This window comes from Rhodnius prolixus, unplaced genomic scaffold, assembly GCF_049639745.1.
Source record: "Rhodnius prolixus isolate KJV_2025 unplaced genomic scaffold, Rpr scaffold_7, whole genome shotgun sequence".
Classification (NCBI taxonomy): domain Eukaryota; kingdom Metazoa; phylum Arthropoda; class Insecta; order Hemiptera; family Reduviidae; genus Rhodnius; species Rhodnius prolixus.
Window position 1 is genome coordinate 14,801,212 of NW_027411582.1, and position 23,225 is coordinate 14,824,436.

Consider the following 23,225-nt stretch of genomic DNA (forward strand, 5'->3'; position numbering starts at 1 on the left):
GATTCAACCGTTAGGCTATTAATTTTTTAATCAATTTACACATTCCCTATTTTGTATTTAATGAAAAATGATTGTTAATTGTTTTCAGGCTTGTTATATTTTATAGAAATACAATTTAAATAGGAAAGGATGATTGGATGGAGGAAATAATTAAATTCCACTTAGATTAACAAAGGAATTAATTAATTGTTGAGTAGCCTTTATCTCATTCAAATTACACTCAAGAATTCAAACCAGCGATCTCATTGAAACATACAGAATTGGTTCATACAAGTTTAAAAAAAATCGATTCATTACAGTGCCCTTTCCAATTGGCTGATTCCAATTCCCAATATAAAGGGTAAAATTAAAACTATTAGTTTAAGAGAAAATTGCGGTTAAATTTTTCATAGTTTGAAACAAGCCAATTTCCGAGATAATTCCCAAAAGCCTTATTAGCTGTGCCTCAATTCGAAATGTTAAATTAAAACTTTCTGGACTACCCGTTATTTGAGTTTTGTAGCCTTCAATCACGTAACCCACATTGAGAGGAATTTGTAAAAACTACTTCTTTTTGGTGTAAAGGGGGCTTCAAAATTGGATATTTCCTGAGAATTCTTAAAACTTAAAAAAAAATCAGCCTTTGAGAAGGTTGAAAATTGAGTAAAGAAAATACGCTAACTATGGATTCTCATTACTCACGTAGACTTTTTAATGGTTTCCAGGACACCTTTTATCCCTTTCTGTCCTATAAGAAGGAACTTTACGAAGACTAATGTTAAACGAATCATCGCAGAGTCATGTGGAGTAGTAGTTCCCACTTGTTTACGAGCAACGCGATGCGTTAGGTTCATTTAACAGTATCTCTACTGGCTATTCTCGTAATTTCTAATCAATAATTCGGCCCTATCTCGATTCCTACATCATTTTATTGCAGAGAATCAATTAATTTTTGTTCTTTAGACTTTATATCAAAACAAATCCAGTTGACCTCTTTGATTATTTTGTTATTATATTTAATAGTTCATTTTACTGTTAGCTTTCAAGAGGACTCGCTTTTGAATTTAGTTCATTATCTCGCCAATTTCTTTGTTTTACATGACTAAAGGTTTTCAAATGCTTTCTCAGCATATTGCTACCTCATCTTGCACGATTTAATTGATTTTAAGGTAATTGTTAGCAGGCTAAAAACTCACCACTGCGTCCAGACATGTAAGTTTTCCTTATTTATATTGTAAATAAATAAAAAAAAAATATCTCTACTTTTAATTCCAGTTACCTTGTTAATACAAAATATTAACTGTTGTTGTTTTATTATTCTACATTCATGAGTAGAAATAGGAGTTCACTGCTCAGATCTTTCTTTGAATAACTACTACCATTTTCAAAGAATATTTTGATCATGAATCAGTTAGAGATATGAAAGATTGGGCAGAAGAAAGAGAGGGATTTCTTAGACATAGCACAAGAAGTTTAAAACCAAATTATCTGAAAAAGATTCAGATAACTTTAAATGCATAGGCAAACAGAGTTATCAAATGGTTGAAAACGGTAACCAACATCTTGAATTGGACTTAAGAGATAAATACTTGAAATTAATTTTGACTCAGAATATAATTTAAATATTAACTCACTCTTATATGTTCATGTAAAAAGTCAAATAATGAATGGGGCTCAAGAACCATACCAGAAATCAAAATTTTATTAACTACTGAATTAAATTTATCTTAGGAAAGTCGTAAGTAGTAATACGCAGTTATTTCCAACCCTATTCTGGTGAATTGCCACGACTTTTGGGTTGTTTGGATTGATTCCGCCCGACGTATTCTTAATTTTACCATAAACCTGAAAATGTGTAATTTTGTGGCAAAAGAGCTGGATTCAAAAAAGAAAAGTTCAATGGCTGAACCTTTATATCTTCTTTATACCTTTATAGATTCAGAAAAGAATCTATTATTTACTGTTTATATACAAATATTTTTCACAAAACTAGTTGAATTTCACTTGAAGTATTCTGTTGTTAATGTGAAACGAAATTCATTCAAATAAATTAAATACATATTACTATTTAATAACTATTTCTCTTAACCAGTTAAGCGCAGAACTTTTACTTTTAAAAATCCCCCACAGTGTGCGGAATTAAAATCAGACAATGACGTGTATATACGTCGAACGCAGGGCAAAACAACCAAAAGTTTACAACGTCATAATAGTCACTGCAAGCGACTTTTTCTGCAATCTCTGGGGGGGGGGGCTTGAGATTACAGAGCATTCTGTGCTCATTCAAAATCTTGCACCGCTTCACGTATGCATTGCTCTAGTTGCTCTATGCATTACGTCTAGAGACGCAAGAGCTTTTACAAGGAAGAAAAGAGCTTTGAATTTTTTGAACAAAATGAAATCATGCTCGTATTGAGCTCTGAATCTCTATCTAGGGGTAAAAACGGCATCACACAAGGTTTGAGAGCTTTTATTTGTGTCCGTAATTCCCCAATCTCTAATGCGGAGACCAAACATGTACCAACTACTTATCATTTGGCTGGCTCCCACCGCAGATCTATTGGTAAGATAAAAGGAAACATCCCACCAAATAATATTCTTATTGTATTTTATTAAAATTTCGAGTTTTTATAGTTAATGGCTATTTTATATTTTTCACAACGAGTGTACACGACGAACGCGCTTAACTGGTTAAAAGACACAGTCTTTGAACTTTATTTTTTCCTTTAACAAATCTATTTTTTTTGAACCGTATGAAATAAGTATTCAAGTAAACTTGATTCCAAGAGTAAAAAATTATTCTACACCTCTTCAAGTTTTGTACTCTTTATTGAATCAAAAAGTTAGTGCAAGTGAAAAGACTTCGTCTCTTCAGAAGTACTCGAAATAAAGACAGAACAGAGATCTCTTATATTTGATACAAAGAGATATGTGTGTTTGTTACTTGAACAAGTACTCATCTCTATATATATATTTCACTTATCTTTTACGCTTTTTTGAACACAATTTGTTGTATAAAACATTTCATCTTAGCTAAAATTGTTCAAAAGATTATAAATCAAGTTCATTATCCGCATCGTTGAATCATCTTTGTTCTTCAATGAAAGTTATCTTTTGTTATACTTTTTTTCTTTGAAAATAAAAACTCTTTTATTTTTTTGTTGCACTTTAAAGTACTTTTTTGTTTACATCAAAGCTCTAGAACATTATGCAACTTAAAGCTGAGTAAATAAGAGAGCTTTCAGTTGAATAGAGCTTATTTTAAATCTTTCTCTGTTCTGGTAGATCGTAGAAACTTCACTATACGAGGGTCGTTTGAAAAGTCCGTGCAAAAATAAAAACTACTTAATTTTTTGGGGTAAACCTTTTTTATTTTTCAACATAGTCTCCTTTTAGGCTTATACACTTCGTCCAACGCTGCTCTAGTTTGTTGATCCCTTCCGAATAATAGGATTTGTCCAAGTCTGAAAAATAGCCATTCGTTTCTGCAATCACCTCCTCGTTTGAATAAAATCTTTTTCCCGCCAGCCATTTCTTCATATTGGGGAACAAATAGTAGTCCGAGGGAGCCAAGTCTGGAGAATAGGGGGGATGTGAAACGAGTTGGAACCCTATTTCCATTAATTTTCCGACCACAACTGCTGAGGTGTGAGCTGGTGCGTTGTCGTGATGGAAAAGGACTTTTTTGTGGGCCAATCGTGGGCGTTTTTCTTGCAGCTCGGTTTTCAAACGGTCCAATAACGATGAATAATATGCACCTGTAATAGTTTTACCCTTTTCCAAATAGTCGATGAGGATTATTCCTTGCGAATCCCAAAAGACAGTCGCCATAATCTTTCCGGCCGAAGGAACGGTCTTCGCCTTTTTTGGCGCAGATTCCCCCCTTGGTAACCCATTGTTTAGATTGTTCTTTGGTCTCATGAGTGTAGTGATGTATCCATGTTTCATCCAAAGTGACGAAACGACGCTTAAAGTCCTGCGGATTCTTCTGGAACAGCTGCAAACCGTCCTTGCAACACTTCACACGATTTCGTATTTGGTCAAGCGTGAGCAATCGCGGCACCCATCTTGCGGATAGCTTTGTCATGTCCAAATGTTGATGCAAAATATTATGTACCCGTTCATTCGAGATGCCCACAGCACTAGCAATCTCACGCACCTTCACTCTTCTGTCATCCATCACCATATCATGGATTTTATCAATGATTTCTGGAGTAGTAACCTCAACAGGGCGTCCAGAACGTTCAGCGACACTTGTGCCCATATGGCCACTCCGAAAATTTTGAAAGAAATAGACCGATCTGGATGAAACTTGGTGTGTGTTCTTCCAAGAGATGCTACTAACTAAACATAACCTCGATACGCGCCAGTAGTGCTATCTCTCTGACTTTGCACGGACTTTTCAAACGACCCTCGTATTCTGTAAAATTTTTTTGTTTGTTTTTTGTTCACTTTCAAGGCAACTTTGTAATACAAAGATTTCGATTCTGTTCAGTCAATAAACAACAGTAGTTGGTTCAACCAAATGAAATTAGAATGTACATAGCTTTGTTGTACTGGCTTTGAACTCTAGATAGAACTTGCTTGATTTGGCTGTCACACAAAGGTCACAGAGGTCACCTAGAAATTAAATAAATTTGAAATTCTCTGTTTGATTTTAAAATCTTTCATACTGGTTCACAACAACTGCTTTTTGTTTCACTTTTTCTAATTTCTAACTCTGAAAAACTTAATAAAGCTCAATTTAAAGCACTGAAGTTTCATGATTGAGTTGATGTACTACTCCTTTCAACAGGATTATAAGACGAACTCATCAGGCTAAGTCAGAACTTACCTTGTAAAATAAAAATAATTACAACACATTACCCATAATTCCGAACATCATTATTAACACTCCAGTAATTACATCACTCTGACCTATAATATTAAGAAATACGGAAGCACTCCAGTATCCAGACTAGCCTATAACTTCAGAAGGAGGCCTTCAACTGTACTTTTGTCCACTCTCTATTGCAGATCTTTTAATCCTGTAAGTAAGTGGAAGTTGCAAAGGCAGTAACTAGAAGTGAATGGCAGTGAATCCTTTCGCTCGCACTGTCTCTCTTTCTGTCTTACACACGCGCACCCGCACAAATCCCTTAGTCCGATTACTTTCATCCTACGCTTTACTCTGGAGAAATCGCTAATCCATTGAATTGGTAGATACGACGTTAATGTCTAATTACTGCTTTTGCAAACGACTGAGTGTGAATTTTGTAATGTAAGAGGGATTGATTTATTTTATTATTTTTTGTTCTCCTCTTATTACGTCAGAAAGTCAAAATGTTCTTACGTAGTAAGTACAAGCATCTCGAAACCTAGCAAATGTTATTTTAAATATTTTTGATACTATTATTTCCTTTTTTTTATTATTTTATTTATCTTTTTAAAGAAATTTACACCTGTACCTACAGGTAAATGCGGTAAGTGCATAAATAAATAGCGTGGCAGACTCGAATGACGGTCACCCAGTGATGTCACCCAGTTGGTCACGGGGCCAACGGCGCCTCAGCCGTCTTCGAGGATTGGAGAGTAGCGTAGTTGAAGATAAGTTTGCAGCTAAAGGGTTGGGATGAAATGAGAGTTTTTTGATGAAAATTTTTATATCGGATTTTGGCAAGATCGGAGACGAGTGGAATTTGGAGATCTGTATGGATTGTGTGGTTGGTAACATAGAATGGGGCGTCTACTATGCGGCGGAGTATTTTGGATTGGAGTGTTTGCAGTCTATTGATGTATTTTTTTTTTTTTAACTGTTCCGTAAAGTTCGAGTCCTTAAAGTCCATATTGATGTGATAAGAGTTGTATAGAGTCGTCGTTTGTTCTGTAGTGAGAGTTTTGAGCGCTTGTCGAGTAGTCTGGCAAGAAGTTTGTATATTTTGTTTAGTTCGGTGCGTTTAAGTCTCGTATGGGGTTCCAGGTAAGTCTCTTGTCTAGGTATATTCCTAGGTACCACACATGGTCGGCTGATGGGATAGGTGTATGATGTAAGAAGACAGGTGATGGAGTTTGACGTTTGAGTGTGAAGACTATGTACGAGGGTCTTTTGAAAAGTCCGTGCAAAGTCAGAGAGATAGCACTACTGGCGCGTATCGAGGTTATGTTTAGTTAGTAGCATCTCTTGGAAGAACACACACCAAGTTTCAACCAGATCGGTCTATTTCTTTGTGTTTGGCATTCGTTTGAATCGAGGAAGTCGAGTGATTTTCAAAAAATGGACGAAAAAGAATTTCGTGTGTTGATTAAACACTACTTTATGAAAGGCAAAACGCCTCAGGAGACTAAAGAGAAGCTTGATAAACATTATGGTGACTCTGCACCTTCGATTAGAACAGTTTATAAGTGGTTTCAAAATTTTCGGAGTGGCCATATGGGCACAAGTGACGCTGAACGTTCTGGACGCCCTGTTGAGGTTACTACTCCAGAAATCATTGATAAAATCCATGATATGGTGATGGATGACAGAAGAGTGAAGGTGCGTGAGATTGCTAGTGCTGTGGGCATCTCGAATGAACGGGAACATAATATTTTGCATCAACATTTGGACATGACAAAGCTATCCGCAAGATGGGTGCCGCGATTGCTCACGCTTGACCAAAAACGAAATCGTGTGAAGTGTTGCAAGGACGGTTTGCAGCTGTTTCAGAAGAATCCGCAGGACTTTAAGCGTCGTTTCGTCACTGTGGATGAAACATGGATACATCACTACACTCCTGAGACCAAAGTACAATCTAAACAATGGGTTACCAAGGGGGAATCTGCGCCAAAAAAGGCGAAGACCGTTCCTTCGGCCGGAAAGATTATGGCGACTGTCTTTTGGGATTCGCAAGGAATAATCCTCATCGACTATCTGGAAAAGGGTAAAACTATTACAGCTGCATATTATTCATCGTTATTAGACCGTTTGAAAACCGAGCTGCAAGAAAAACGCCCACGATTGGCTCACAAAAATGTCCTTTTCCATCACGACAACGCACCAGCTCACACCTCAGCAGTTGTGGTCGCAAAATTAATGGAAATAGGGTTCCAACTCGTTTCACATCCCCCTATTCTCCAGACTTGGCTCCCTCGGACTACTATTTGTTCCCCAATATGAAGAAATGGCTGGCGGGAAAAAGATTTTATTCAAAGGAGGAGGTGATTGCAGAAACGAATGGCTATTTTTCAGACTTGGACAAATCCTATTATTCGGAAGGGATCAACAAACTAGAGCAGCGTTGGACGAAGTGTATAAGCCTAAAAGGAGACTATGTTGAAAAATAAATAAGGTTTACCCCTAAAAATTAAGTAGTTTTTATTTTTGCACGGACTTTTCAAACGACCCTCGTACTTACTTATTTACTTAATAATATTTTTGTTAAGCCACTTTTTATCCATTTTATCCTTAATTGTTGCGACAGATTGGGTCTTACGTGATATAATATGCTGTTTAGGTATCAGAGCGGGACCAGAAACGAAGATTGTGACTTAAAATTTTCCTACTCAACTCTGAAGCCAAGGTATGTAAAAATTAGTTTAATATTTCAATTTTGCTAAAGATTTGTTTTTATTTATTTCTTTGTTTAATCATAATATTCTCTTAGTTATAGCTAGTTTACAATACGCGTGATAATTAATGTCGCCTGATTCTTATCTTTTGAGACCGCCAGGCGACCATCTTACAGTCTTTTAACTCCTAAAAGATCCATTCTAAGGCTAATCTTTAAACTTCATGAAGATTCTGATGATAGATAAAAAATTGGTGTCTAAATCAAGGTACTTCACGTCAAATATTCATCGGGACATTCACGACACTTTAACAATGACAAACGTCTGGCACAACTAGGACAGAAAGTGATCCTGCGGAGTCTTTACAAGACACTTGAACCCCTTTATTGTGATATTTATTGCAAAATACCTTTTCTATAGCAAAATAGAACATACAGGAATATAATACTTAGTATATATTAGAATGTAATGGAAATTATGCGATAAGTTCTGGCTGCAATTTTATATTGTAAATTTTTAAATAGAATTTGGTAAAGCAGATTGACTGCTGTCCAGGCTTTTGTGTAAATATGGTTTACTGTTTATAAGATTATGTACATATTAATTCAAAATAAAACACTTTATTATTATTATTATTTTTTTTTTTTTTTTTTTTTTTGGCGCATCAACAGCTGAGGTCATTAGCGCCCGGAGCTTTTTCCAGTGCACTGCCGGCCTCCGGACAGTGTTCTCTCGTTACAGACAACACTGTCCATCACCGGACAGTGAGCTGTAAGAAGCTCCTAGGAAGAGAAAATCTAAGGGTCAGCTGCTGGATTCGAACCCGGGACCTCCGCGTGGGAGTCCAGTATGCTAACCACATAGCTAATCCCTTCCCTATATTATTATTATTATTATTATTATAGCAAAATAGAAATTCCAGACTAAAGCCAGGTAAAAAATTCGCCTTTTAATGAATAGATTAAAAACAAAAGAGAATTTTAATCACAAATCCTTTTCATTAAAAAAAAATCCATTCTACGTTCTTACTAAGCTATATCTGTAAAGAAAAGTCAAAAAAATGTTATGGATTTTTAACCTTCTAACTGAGGGAAGTCTTATACAATAACATTCTATTTTAATGATGAAAAATGTTATAGATTTTTAACCTTCTAACTGAAGGAAGTCTTATACAATAACATTCTATTTTAATTATGAAAAATGTTATAGATTTATAACCTTCTAACTGAAGGAAGTCTTATACAATAACATTCTATTTTAATTATGAAAAATGTTATAGATTTATAACCTTCTAACTGAAGGAAGTCTTATACAATAACATTCTATTTTAATTATGAAAAATGTTATAGATTTATAACCTTCTAACTGAAGGAAGTCTTATACAATAACATTCTATTTTAATTATGAAAAATGTTATAGATTTATAACCTTCTAACTGAAGGAAGTCTTATACAATAACATTCTATTTTAATTATGAAAAATGTTATAGATTTATAACCTTTTAACTGAAGGAAGTCTTATACAATAACATTCTATCTTTATTATGAAATACACCATTTCTTTAATTTTAATTATACTTATTCAATAAATTAAGTTTAACCATCACATGATGTGTTGTAAGTCACTTTTAAAATTACATTTTAAACAAACATTAGACTTAAAGAACAACAATAACAAAGAAATAACATTTCTTTGATTAAATTAGTACATTTTTAATCTAAAAAAGAATATTTTTGATCATGTATTTGGAAATACGTAAAATACAAATTTTAATTTTCACAGTCAATTACAAAATGAATAATTAAAATTATAATTTTATTCATTATATGCTTAAAACAAAATTAAAGTATATTTATTGGATGGGTTAACCCCAACCCAAAAAGTGGATGGAATATTAGTTGAATCACCTCTCCATATTGAGAAATTTTATCTGACGCATTTGTTCGCATACCAGAAACATCGGGAAGGTGGACAACACGGTTTTGTGGCACCGACGCACTATAAAAATGATAAATTACATTTAAGATTTGCATATTTTATGATAAATACAGAAATAAATAAATAATTAGCTTATTACTAAGAAGATATGACATTATTTAATCGACCTAAATCGATAAGAAATAAGTAAATAGTATGTTCAATTTGTCCTCAATTCTAATTTACAGTTGATTGTTAGTCCTGTTACACACCCAACTATAACTGGCAAACAATAAATAAATGTATCTGCACAAATAGAGATAACTTTTATCTGTAAGCCTTTGAAGAAAACGTTTTCTACATAAATTTGTCACACACCTCTCACCTAATTTGTCCTGTTCATAAAATGTGTGTATATTACAACTTTTTATCGATTATTCATCTCTGCGCTAACTTTGAAAATAAGTAAATAAGGTAAATGAAAGTATAATAACTTGAAAATGTTACATTCATGACCACCGTTAAGTTAACAACGGTACCTTTGTCTGTCTTCGAGGATAAGATGGAAGTGTCGTGGATAAATTTGCTCCAAAATAACGAGATCTTGTGGTCCATATTAATCTAATTAACTATCGTAAAAAAAAGGAACGTTCACGATTGGACGAAGGAGTATCCAACTGAAACGATTGTAATCCGTTAATGTTAAATCGATTATTTCAGGCCTGCATCGTAATGTTTGACTCAGTAAGCCCATATCAATGCAATAAGGGCTTATCTAGAATACCGTCGTCTATTTAGTCGTGTCAGTTTGGAGCTTTGTCATGAAGGATAGCCCGAGATTGTATACCTCATGTTAAGATCAATGCGTTTAAATCTAGTATTGTAGTTCCAATCAGTTTAATTCCAAGAACCTCAGATGGATGTTACAGTTCCAATCAGTTTAATTCCAAGAAACCTCATGGAAGTTACAGTTCCAATCAGTTTAATTCCAAGAATCCTTATATGGATGTTACAGTTCCAATCAGTTTAATTCCAAGAAACCTCATATGGATGTTACAGTTCCAATCAGTTTAATTCCAAGAAACCTCAGATGGATGTTACAGTTCCAATCAGTTTAATTCCAAGAAACCTCATTTGGATGTTACAAGTAACTATCATAAATGTATAAAAATATTAATAATATAAACAGAAATATTTCTAAACTCAACTCTCAAAATTTAATAAATTATTGAAAGGATTTAACTTAAATATTTATGGAGCTGATACAAAGTATTGATATTCTATCGATTGTAACTTTTATTTGTCTTATTTTCTTTATCGAAAGTTTACTATCATTGTACACATCCTATTTTTAGGCCTTCTATCCAATCGATAATGTTCCTTCAATTTTTTATTAGGTACTTAACCCAGACAATATATTCCACGTTCAGGAGTTTATTGATGTTGAAATAGTAAAGTCATTATATTATTTAAATGTAAGGAAAACAACAAATTTATTAACTTCCTGATTTTTGATAGACTACCTAGTGATCACTAGTCAGGCAAATTTCAATACATGCTAATGGTTGCATGCTTAAAATAACTTGCAGGGAATAAAATGAAGGTGTTGCCCGATGAATGTAGCCTGACAAGCATTCCATAGTTGGGTAGTAGTCGTGCGATTCCTATTGGGAATTAGAGACGCACATATGTGTGCATTGTATGAATTAACACTGTGAACAGGTAACATGTCTTTTTTGAATAGCGTCCAGGTAAAAGTAATCTCAACTTTTTTGCAGCTACAGTAATTGCTGTTCATCAATTATTGTATTGAATGAATGAATAAATATTTATTACTACTACAAATATATACATAAAATAAATACAGAAGTATAAATGTATTATACATTTTAACCTGCCTTATCTAGTGAAGAAAGAGAAAAGTTAGGTGAGGAGGATTGGAATGCAGGGAAAAAAAGGAGACGAAAAAACCTGCAGCTAGTGTAGAGAGTTAGAGTAGGATATGTTTTAGTCTTTTGTGTCTGTACGTTGTAGAAGGATCTGTAGGAGGCTATGTTGCGGCAGAGTGGATTGGAATGGCAGTCTAGGATGGAAAGGAGTTTGAGCAGACGATTTTGGATAAAGGAGTGTACCGGGGGATAATGGATGCAGTCTCGTGGAGTGAGTCAATTCTGGTGCATCGTGGAGAGTCTGTTGCGTGTCTAAGAAATTTGTTTTGCGTTATCTGAAGTTTCTTGATGTTGCTACTAGACGTCAGGCTCCAGGCGGAGCAGAATTATTGTATTGACTATATGAACATTAAACTGGGAATTGTAATGAGGTCAAATTATAAAGAGGTTATTAGTTATTTATGAGATAAATATTTCGAAAACTCTTCAAACAGGTCTCCTCCTCCTGCCATTAACCTTGAATATGTTATTTAATGAGTTCTTTTCGATTTAGGTCTGCTAGTGAAATTGTTGGTTTAAATATCCACTATTGTAAATTTCTAGTTAAGAATAGAAAGGCTTTCTGGAACAACGAAAACCTTTTCATAATTCTGATCCAAAAAAATATGCAACAATTTGCCAACAAAAACCCTCTATAAAAAGAAAGCCAGCCAGAAATTGCATACAGAATCTTGTTCTTCATAAAAGCAGTGACCTCTGTAATGTAGTAAAACTGGGCGAAATCGATAGAGGGTAGTAACAAATAAAACAAAACTAATAAAAAGATAGAAAACTTTGTTCCTCCAATCTACAAAACATATGAGCACACAGCCGAATAAATAACATCTACTTTGATCAATTACGATTTTCTTTGTTCTGTAATAATCAAAATTGTAGCTAATTTTGTTCTTTGATTTCTTCTATACAGACAGTTTTGATGTAAAGTTTCTTAGAATAATAATAAATTCAAAGAATGGTCATCCCAATTTTTTCCCAAATTGGAATTATTGCTACCCACATTACAATTATTACAATTTGGTAATATTTCTTTAATTGAAGAGCCATTCCTCAATTTTAATGCAATTTATTATGTCAAATGTTGGAAGAAAATTATTCAAAATCTTTTTCTTTTCTTTTGTTCTTTTTGAATTTATTTCGTTATTTACGATCTGTATAATATAATACATATATATAGGGAGAATGAAGGATAAATGGTGCGTGAATGGCTACGAGAAAGGGAAAGAAACTGCCCAGCGGTAGCACTCTCTACAGGATATGATTTTTAGGCCTTCAAAATGCGAGGATGTAGCGGGGCCACTGGCGATTCAGTCGGCGAGTAGGATTGTTAGGGATGTCAGAGGAGGCGAGAGCCTGTACTAGAAGATTCGAGCAAGTGGAGAGAGCAGTATAGTACTGGCGATTCAGTCTCGGCGAGGAGGATTGTCAGGGATGTCAGAGGAGGCGAGAGACAGTACGAGAGGATTAGAGCAAGTAGAAAGAGCAGTATAGTACTGGCGATTCAGTCGACGAGGAGGATTGTCAGGGATGTAAGAGGAGGCGAGAGACAGTACGAGAGGATTAGAGCAAGTAGAGAGAGCAGTATAGTTCTGGCGATTCAGTCGGTGAGGAGGATTGTCAGGGATGTCAGAGGAGGCGAGAGACAGTACGAGAGGATTAGAGCAAGTAGAGAGAGCAGTATAGTTCTGGCGATTCAGTTGGTGAGGAGGATTGTTAGGGATGTCAGAGTGGCGAGAGACAGTACGAGAGGATTAGAGCAAGGAGAAAGAGCAGTATAGAACTGGCGATTCAGTCGGCGAGGAGGATTGTCAGGGATGTCAGAGGAGGCGAGAGCCTGTACTAGAGGATTCGAGCAAGTGGAGAGAGCAGTATGGAATTTTTTATATTTAGTCTTGGCGAGTTGGTGTACGAAGGGGATGTTGAGGTCGTTGTGAAGAGTTAGATTAGTGTCATAGAAAGAAGCGTCAAACTATCTGTCGGCAGTAGTTTTGACTGAAATGTTTGTACAGTCCCTATGTTTGCAGGTTTGGCTGAACCCCACAGTTCTACTCCGTAGGTCCACATAGGTTTTTGAGAATAGTGTTTGTATATTAAGCGTTTGAGTTCAATGGGTAATTTGGAGCGTCGTCCAAGTAGTCTGTAAAGAAGTTTCGCACGTTTAGTCATTGCTTGTCTTTAAAGTCTTGTATGTGGGTTCCACGTGAGTCGTTCGCCTATGTAGAGCTCATGGTAGCGCACCAGACCTGTACAAGGAACGGGATTGCTGTTGAAGAGGACAGGTGGACAGGAGCCCCGCCGGATAGTAAACGTGGCATGCTGGCATTTCTGTGGGTTCATTTTAATCCGCCACTTCTTTGCCCAGGATTCAATTCAATTAAATTAATTTTAAAAAACAGAAGAAAAAAAATCTTGCTAATAAATGATTTAAACAGAACCACATAATATGGTAAACATATTAACTCATCCTTAAAGAAATATATTTCTAATAATAAAGGCATTAATTGGTGGTTTTCACATTAACCTCAAATAATTCCTGTCTAAACAGGTTCAGAATTCAAGTTCAGCAGAATTGTTTAGAAGCAAATTAGAATCTAATAATAATTATTTCACGAGAAAATCGTGCGAAAGATTAGACAGTTGGATGTAGCTGAGTATTGAATATTAATGAAGCTATTCGGCATTCTAGTGTGTAATAATTTATTGATTGAAACGATATTGAAAAATTAAACTTTTAACTATAATATATAATGGGGATTTCATATTATTTGCATTGTAATTGAATTCTTAGAAAATGTTAATGCACTAGGCGGCTTTTTCCTTGAAATTGCAACTTGAATAGTTCACCTTGACTTTAGATAGGGAACATACTTTCTTTAATGCTCAATATTTCAATTTATTAATTTATTTTTACCAATTTAATATACATTTCCCTTTAGACTAGATAATTTTTAACGTTGGCTTGAACTTGTACTTGAATTATATTTATCATTATCCAATTACTAGATAATTTTTGTTAGCGCATCCAAGGTAGTTAGCATTTAATGGCTTATTTATTTTTTATTATTATTATTATTTTTTTTTTTTAACATCTGAAGCCATTGGCGCCCGAAGCTTATTTCAGTGCACTTCCAGCCTCAGGACATCTATTACCGAACTGTAAGAAGCTCCTAGTTAAAATGTGAAAATCTAAGGGCCCAGCAGCTGGATTCGAACCTGCGATCTTCGTGTTGGAATCCAGTATACGCTAACCACTCAGCTACTCCGTTCCCATGTAACAATTCCCTTATTATTGTTATTTAGATTTTTAGTTGTTTTTTTTTTTTTTTTTAACTGCCGCAGGGATATTATTTTCAACCCTTGGATCAAAATAATCTTATATTGAGGAACTTATTTTACTATTCTTCCTGTGTCCAAGACAAGATACATCTAAACTTTTTCAGTCAGCTAAGAATCTGCATGCAAAGAGTGAACATCCTTAACAGATGTCCTCAAGCATCAATTAAATCATTTGCCGAAATGACAATTTTAGGAATATCCTTACTGCATCTACCTGATTGATACATATCTTTTAGTTTTACTGTTAAATCTTGAAACTGCGATAAATTTCCGACTTGTTGGGCTTTTCAGTTATGGCTGTAATCATGCACTGAACCGAATGCATCCTGATCAGGCAAAATACCAAGTGGTCGAAATGGTGGAAGGTGAAATCTCAAATTTGAACTTTTACTATTTGCTGATCTCACACAGATAAATTTGTAAAAACCACTTCTGCAGACTAGAATGATTATTAAAAACGGATATTACCGAATGGAACTCAAAATCTTAAATGTTCAATATCTCAATCAATACATTCCATCTACTAGCAGTGAGTGAATGTACAAAGAAAGGGGAACACAATTAATGGAATCCAAATTTTATTGTTCAGCAATAAACCGCTAACCAAAATATGGGGAAAAAACTTTAATAATTAATTATAATATTTTAGAAATAATTATTTTAAAAAAAAAAAAAAAACCAGCAACTCACTTTCTCCAGTAGTGGAATACAGTCTTCACTTCCAGAAACAATGCGTCCAGATACAGTGCAAGCGAGCGCAATCAACAAGAAAATTATTAAATATCTCCACTTCATTTCTACTGATTTCTTAAAGGCTTTTCTCCTAGCAGTTTAGGTGCGACAATACTCTACAGTTAACTACAATCTCCCCACTGCACCATTCCAGTAATCATGTACTATCCAGACTAGCAGGATATCATTTTATACAGTTTACATACTTCAATTATATGACGTCACACCCCCCACTAATTTACTTACATTTTCGAGGTAATCAGCTGATATTTTTTTTTTGTCACGACCCAGTTTCTGCATTATTTAGTTTTGCAATGTATCGATTTTGTTTTAATTAATATTCAAGAATCAGATAAACAATAACTTAAGGTGACATGAGCTATAATTTTAAATACTCCAGATATTTTACTCCCTTGATCTAGTTTTTGTTTATTGTGAATTAAGATACCATTAATATTATGAATTTCTGGAAATAAGTTTAGGAAATCGTTTCTTCGAAGTTGTTTTAAATAGCTTTAAATTAAAAACAAAAAATAGTATCATTTTGATGACTGAGAATTTCCACAGAGTGGGAAAGTGCGTCGTTCTGAGTACAGAGTTGTAAAGCAGTGTGAGGAATAGTTACTACCAGTTTTTTCCAAAATCCTCGAAAAGCTACTTCTTAAAAGATTTTATCCTTTAACGTCAGAACAAAATATGATTCCGGATCATCAATTCGGATTTCGGAGACATCACTCAACTTTTCACCGTTGTATACACTATTGCTACCTTCTTCGAGCGAAAGTAGTATTACCCGAGTGATGATTGACAAATGGCGAATCAAAACTGACGCTGCGAAATCAAAATTTACAGTATTTACTTTAAGAAGAAAACTCTGGTCTCCCATCTTCATCAACTCCTATACCAACTGTGGACAAAGTATGCTACCTTGGACTGTACCTAGAACAAACGGTTGACATGGAATCCCCCAGACTAGACTGAAAAGACAAGAAACTAACCAACGCTACAAAACTTCTCGCTAAACTACTTGATAAACGATCTAAACTCAACCTAGATAACAAAAGACTTTTATATCTAGTATTACTGCGACCTATTTGGTCATACGGCATCCAAGTATGGGGATCGAATAAACGTTCCAATTCTTTACGCATCCAGACTTTACAATCAAAAATACTACGAAAACTACTTAACGCTCCATTCTACATTTGTAACCTCACCATCCATAATAATCTCAAAATCCCTTTCATTAACGACCTTACTAAAACTCTTTTCTTAAAATTTCATCCTAATCCTTTAATTGAACACCTATCTTCTTCCACATTACCAGGTAATCCTCCAAGGAGATTGAAGAGAAGATGGCCCTCGTGATCTACTCTTCTGATAAGAGTATAGTGCATCTATTCACGTTACTGGAGTGTCGCCACCTAGGATTCATACCTGATTTTTCATTATCGAAACATTTGAATCCCGAAGTTGGTAGGAGAACTGCTACTCATCTAACAGATCGGTTCAGTTGTTACAAGAAGAATAATAGCAGAAAGGTCATCTGATGACAACAGCAGACTCGAGGGTGGCGCTGCCTATTCATCACCATTTCTAGAGCTTCTTAATATCGGTTTCTTTTTTATATTTTTATCTTTTTCATTTTTTAATTCTTTTTTTCTTTTTTACTCAAAAACTTTTTAACATTTTACAAAAATTGATGTTGGACGTTTTCTGATAAATTTGACAAACATATTAAAAAAATAATTTTACTATTTGATTTCATTTATTTTATTGTATGGTGCCCGAAATTTTTCCAGAGCACTACCTGCCTCCGAATAGTGTTCTCTCGCTCTAAACAATACTGTACATCACCGGGGGACTGAACTTTACGAGGTTCTTAGGAAGAGAAAAATATATTCTTATTCATTAAAACTGTGGACGAACCAAATATCTATCTATCCAAAGAAGGCATCCATTTTTTTTCGAAAATGATTGTTATTTAATGATTTTATCCACATTTTACCTTGATGTCTCTTCCTTAAAGCAATTCGTGATACATTAAAAGAAAAAATTACAATTATTTAAAGTTATGCAGTTAAATAATTCTCTTTTTTTTAGTATTTTTAATATTATTTCCTTCAATATAATTCCAATTTCAAATTGCTGACATTATTGGTAGACAAATACAAAAGTAGCTAATATCTACAATTTAAACCAAACAGAGTATCTCATTCACAAAATGGCGATACAAATTTAAATGGCAGTATCATCAAAATTGGATGGAAAACAAAAAAATTCACCATCAGTTCAACACATATTGTGAGGTTACAATGGCTATTTAAATCGTACGGTGTGAATATCGTCATCTTTGAATTAGAACCGTTACAAATATGTCTCAGACCAGTTCTATTGATTTCATGTCTAGTGCTGTATTGTGACCTAAACTCGCTGAATAAACATTTCTCTCTTTATTTTGTGCTAAAAAATCTAAAATATCATCTATAATAACTGCTATTTTAAAATTTCAGCGTTAATTACTAGTTTTTGCTGCTAATTAGTTTTTGTTTTTATGAGCAGATTTAAAAATCAATCGCAATAAACTTAGTTCAAGGTTGAATTATGTTAATATTTGTTAAGCCAGCTGACTTATTTTGTTTACAATGTTTGCTAGTAAATAGTGACTTGTTAGGTGGCCCTTCATTAACATGAAGCAAACAGTACTGAATTCTGTGAACCTTTTTTCTGGTCTAGAAGTGTATTTCAAGAATTTTAAATTAAATGTGAGAAAATATCACCGTAAGCGGCCTCAACTTTTCCCAAAGTAATTTCATTTTTCTTCTTAGAAAATATTTTCTGCTTACCTGGATTATATTTGCAACCTTAACAGGAACCTTAACCAGGTTAGAAAACCATAAGATATATTAAATTTTGCAATATAACAAGCAGTGCAATTGATAAATCATTAATTATTAGTGAAACTATAGAAGCATAACGTACCTATACCAGCCAATAGTGGAATTTAATCCAATCCTTTTAATGAACATCCGTCCACCTTACCGATCAACCCCAGTTCGCTTTATCCTGCAGATCTTTAATGTAGTTATGGAATCTAATAAACTGTTAATTTAGCAACTAGATAACTCTGGAGCTAAGCTCATGGTCAATTAATCTTAAGCTATTCGCGCCTATAAAATATAACTCGCACGAGTGAAAATACTTGCGAGATGTTCCTGACTTTAAAGCACACTTTTATATCTAAGTAATAATGAATTTATTTAATAATAACTAGAAATTTGTTGTCTATTACAAGTAATCTACTAATAATAATTAAATAAGGCCACATGTTTATTTAGGAATTATTTTAATAGTAACTAGAAATTTGTTGTCTATTACAAGTAATCTACTAATAATAATTAAATAAGGCCACATGTTTATTTAGGAATTATTTTAATAGTAACCAGAAATTTGTTGTCTATTACAAGTAATCTACTAATAATAATTAAATAAGGCCACATGTTTATTTAGGAATTATTTTAATAGTAACTAGAAATTTGTTGTCTATTACAAGTAATCTACTAATAATAATTAAATAAGGCCACATGTTTATTTAGGAATACAAAGAAATACAAAAACAAAGAAATATCTAAAAACTACGACTAATCTTCAAATTATCTTTTCTATTATTAGCTTTGGTCTAGTGTTCCTATTTATTCGGATTGTTTGTTTTTTTTTAATGATAAGTTTAATCTTTTTTGGTTAAATTAATGTGGTATATTTTACATTTTATAAATTATAAAAATTCATGATTTGAACATATTTTATTAACGATTAACATATTAAAAAAAGTATACTTTTTTTTTAATCTTTTATTGGAATTTACAACTGCAACGATTGTTGCAACAAGCAAATATTGGTACCTGATAAAAAAAAATACGTGAAAATCACGAGTGGGGAAGGCACCCAGTGGTGTCACTCCAGTAACGTGCTTTACTCTCACGATAAGAGAAGACCACGAGGCCATCTTCTCGTCTAATCTCCCTAGAGGATTACCTGGTAATGTGGAGAAAGATAGGTGTTCTATGAGAGGGTTAGGATGAGCTGCTGTAGAATGGAATGTTGAATTTGAGAAAACGAGTGTTTTAGCAAGATCTGTAATGAAAAAGGGATTTTGAGGTAATTATGGATAGTTGAGGTTAGATACATAGAACGGAGCGTTTAAGAAGTTTTCGAAGTATTTTTGGACCAGACTGAATGTCTGGAGGCGTAGTGGAGTTGGAACGCTTAGTCGATCCCCCATACTTCTGTGCCGTATGACCAAATAGGGTCGCAGTAACAGTAGATATACAGAGTCTTCTGTTTTGTAGGTTGAGTTTCGATCGTTTGTCACAAGTAGTCTAGCGAGAAGTTTTCGGAGCGTTGGATAGTTTCTTGTCTTTTCAGTTTAGTCTGAGGGATTCCAAGTCAACCATTTGTCCTAGGTGCAGTCCAATAAATAAATGTTTTAATTTTTTAACGTAATTTTAGATACAGGTTACACATAATTGCTTTATCTTCAATTAAATTTCTTTGCAGAAGTAGAATTGAGCTATGTATGACTAAAAAATCTGGCAAGCCAACTTAGAGAGGTAACATATCTCTATTAGAGCAAATTAGTTGTAGAAAGAAGCACTAAATATTTTTTTAATAAGATAATTGGAACACTGTTTTGTCTAGTCTAAAGTATGTCCACATTGTTTTCTACAATTCTGGGACAAAGATTGTCCCTAGAATATTTATCTGAGTATAAAGGTAGCGGATGCTGAATGCTGATAGTTGTAACTTAACTCAGAAAAAAAAAAAAAAAGAAGAAAATTACTCCTTTAAGTTAATAAAAGATTTAAACTAAATTTTTGTACAAAATCTACAAAAATTCACAGATTTTTAAAAAAAGGGGGATCTCAAGTGATGGCAGCATTTGTAGCACAATGAAAAGATTTATATTTTAGTCAGAGCAAAGATTCTTTGTTGCTTTTTGGCTCGCAAAAGTTTTCAGTTTTTTTTTTTAATATCATAAAGCTTCTTATAAAAAGAGCAAAAACATGAAGAAAGAAGTTACTTTAAAAGATTTAACTCTTTGTAATCACACTGATATTGATGTGTCTGAAAACCTTCTGTCAGTTGCACAAACACAAGTTTTATATTAAATAAGATTTTCTTTTGATTTTTATCAATATTTTCTTAAATTCGCTTCTTTATTTTCACTTTAATACAGACTTTAAAAGTAAATATTCCTCTTGAATTTTGAAAATTATATAATTTTTTGGTTTCATTTAATCCAAAACCAATTTTGCTGGACCATTCCTTTACTAAATGTTTCCTGCAAGATTGATGATATTACTTTGCGTATTTAAAAGACTTTGAGACCCTTACCTTTCTGAATATTGTCCACGGAACAGAATATTTCTTCTCCTCCTTTATTAATCTACACATGAACCGCACACATCAAACTGTTGGATACCTTGTGGAGATGTTTTATAAAAATATCGTGCCCTTAGTAAATGGCATGAGATTTAATTAAATTGGCTGGAAGATAAAGGGTTTCCGAGGACTGAGGGTGCGGCGCACAGAGATGTTACCCAAACTTAGGAATCAAACATAACCTAGAAACAAAACTCTATAAACTATCCTACTTAAATTTTTGTGGATGTTATTATAGGTAGTTTTACTTGAAATGTTTTTTTTTCTGAAAAAGAATCAACCAAAATGAATTTATTGATTCTAAAAGAATGTAAATGTTTGGTGAACTACCGTTACTATTCTAACGGTGGAAAATGATTATCGATTGGATATTTGATTGATATATGATTAGATATTTGTTAATATCCAATTGAATCTATAACCTTATAGTAACCTAACATAATTCCTTCGTTTATATGGTATACCTTCTTATAATTTGGAAAAAAGGTTAATTTAAAAGAAATAAAAAATCGTCAGTGATAAAGTTTAATAATTGAAGTAAAGGAAAGTAAAGTGCTTCACCTCAGTAAGTTATTTTTACTTTTTAATGTTTTTTCATCATTAAAGTTCCATTTAACAAAATGGAAATTATTTACAGAAGTAATACTGCTATTTAAGGCAAATAATAATTAGGGCCGTCAGGTCTAATATAGTTAATCCCTTAGCATAAGGATTCCTCTTATCTCTTGGGTATTTTATTTAAAGGCGAAAGTTAACGATGAAATTAATGAGCACCTAAGAGAGTCTAAATACATATTTTTAGTCCTTAAAATAAATCTGAATAAATTATGCTTTTGGTTCTACTCTTAATTAGGACCATCTCTTGAGATTTCAAAGTTGTATCTATGAAAACAGTTCATCGGGAAGCATTAGTTTATTTTAGAAACCCCAGAGAAGCTTCCAAAAACGTGATACTCTAATCAAAATTAGGGTAAATAGAAAGGAGAGGACCGACAATAATACAACGTAAAATCTTATAACTTAACCACTGCAACTAGGATTAAAGATGCAATTTGCCAAGTAATCTCTTATTGGTCAACAAACTTGTGCATGTCGGTTTTCAATGAAAGCCTATCCAGATATAAAGCACATAATAGGAGTGACAAGTCTTGTCAGTAAATCTGCTGACGATTTACGATACAATCTAATGTAACAAGTCAATCTGTCTTACTTAATGCTCGTGTCATTTAATCCCTAAAGCCTTGCTTTAGGCTCCATGCAGCTGATGTATTTCACTCGCTTATGTTAGGCCAAATCTTTGTAATCTTTTCTAATCAATAGGCTTAAAGTGAATCAAGTGAATAAGATTTATATCTTCTTAAAACTAGAAAATAAAGAAGAAGAAGAGTTGGACCCCTATTTCCATTAATTTTGCGACCACAACTGCTGAGGTGTGAGCTGGTGCGTTGTCATGATGGAAAAGGACTTTTTTGTCCTTTTGGGCCAATCGTGGGCGTTTTTCTTGCAGCTCGGTTTTCAAACGGTCCAATAACGATGAATAATATGCACCTGGAATAGTTTTACCCTTTTCCAGATAGTCGATGAGGATTATTCCTTGCGAATCCCAAAAGACAGTCGCCATAATCTTTCCGGCCGAAGGAACGGTCTTCGCCTTTTTTGGCGCAGATTCCCCCTTGGTAACCCATTGTTTAGATTGTTCTTTGGTCTCAGGAGTGTAGTGATGTATCCATGTTTCATCCACAGTGACGAAACGACGCTTAAAGTCCTGCGGATTCTTCTGGAACAGCTGCAAACCGTCCTTGCAACACTTGACACGATTTCGTTTTTGGTCAAGCGTGAGCAATCGCGGCACCCATCTTGCGGATAGCTTTGTCATATCCAAATGTTGATGCAAAATATTATGTACCCGTTCATTCGAGATGCCCACAGCACTAGCAATCTCACGCACCTTCACTCTTCTGTCATCCATCACCATATCATGGATTTTATCAATGATTTCTGGAGTAGTAACCTCAACAGGGCGTCCAGAACGTTCAGCGTCACTTGTGCCCATATGGCCACTCCGAAAATTTTGAAACCACTTATAAACTGTTCTAATCGAAGGTGCAGAGTCACCATAATGTTTATCAAGCTTCTCTTTAGTCTCCTGAGGGGTTTTGCCTTTCATAAAGTAGTGTTTAATCAACACACGAAATTCTTTTTCGTCCATTTTTTGAAAATCACTCGACTTCCTCGATTCAAACGAATGCCAAACACAAAGAAATAGACCGATCTGGCTGAAACTTGGTGTGTGTTCTTCCAAGAGATGCTACTAACTAAACATAACCTCAATACGCGCCAGTAGTG

At 34.1% G+C, this 23,225-nt stretch overlaps 2 protein-coding genes across 10 annotated transcripts in view; one reads left to right on the forward strand and one right to left on the reverse strand.

The window, feature by feature from the left end:
- LOC141447041 (5-hydroxytryptamine receptor 1-like) overlaps positions 1 to 23,225 on the forward strand; it is a 590,328-nt gene that overhangs the window by 282,521 nt on the left and 284,582 nt on the right. For 2 of the 9 annotated variants that reach the window (XM_074114184.1, XM_074114192.1), the window contains exons 1-2: positions 690 to 1,191; positions 7,452 to 7,517. The exons of 1 other annotated variant lie outside the window; for it this stretch is intronic. The gene's annotated coding sequence lies outside the window, so the exon portion shown is untranslated. Of the gene's footprint in view, positions 1 to 689; positions 1,192 to 7,451; positions 7,518 to 7,601; positions 8,113 to 15,744; positions 18,323 to 21,311; positions 21,445 to 23,225 lie in introns of those variants that run through there. 6 more of the 9 variants (XR_012454097.1, XM_074114193.1, XM_074114185.1 and 3 more) reach the window with 6 other exon arrangements.
- LOC141447048 (toxin Iob1-like) lies at positions 8,464 to 15,623 on the reverse strand. The gene is made up of 2 exons (XM_074114206.1): positions 15,396 to 15,623; positions 8,464 to 9,504 (listed from the first exon to the last, which is right to left on the reverse strand). Exons 1-2 carry the CDS (start codon positions 15,498 to 15,500, stop codon positions 9,433 to 9,435), a joined length of 177 nt encoding a protein of 58 aa, XP_073970307.1. The 5' UTR covers positions 15,501 to 15,623; the 3' UTR covers positions 8,464 to 9,432.

Coding starts and splice junctions, on each gene's coding strand:
- LOC141447048 (XM_074114206.1), bottom strand. CDS start 15,500: ATGAAGTGGAGATATTTAATAATTTTCTTGTTGATTGCGCTCGCTTGC. Junction 9,505..15,395: donor GTATTCCACTACTGGAGAAA/GTGAGTTGCTGG, acceptor TCATTTTTATAG/TGCGTCGGTGCCACAAAACC.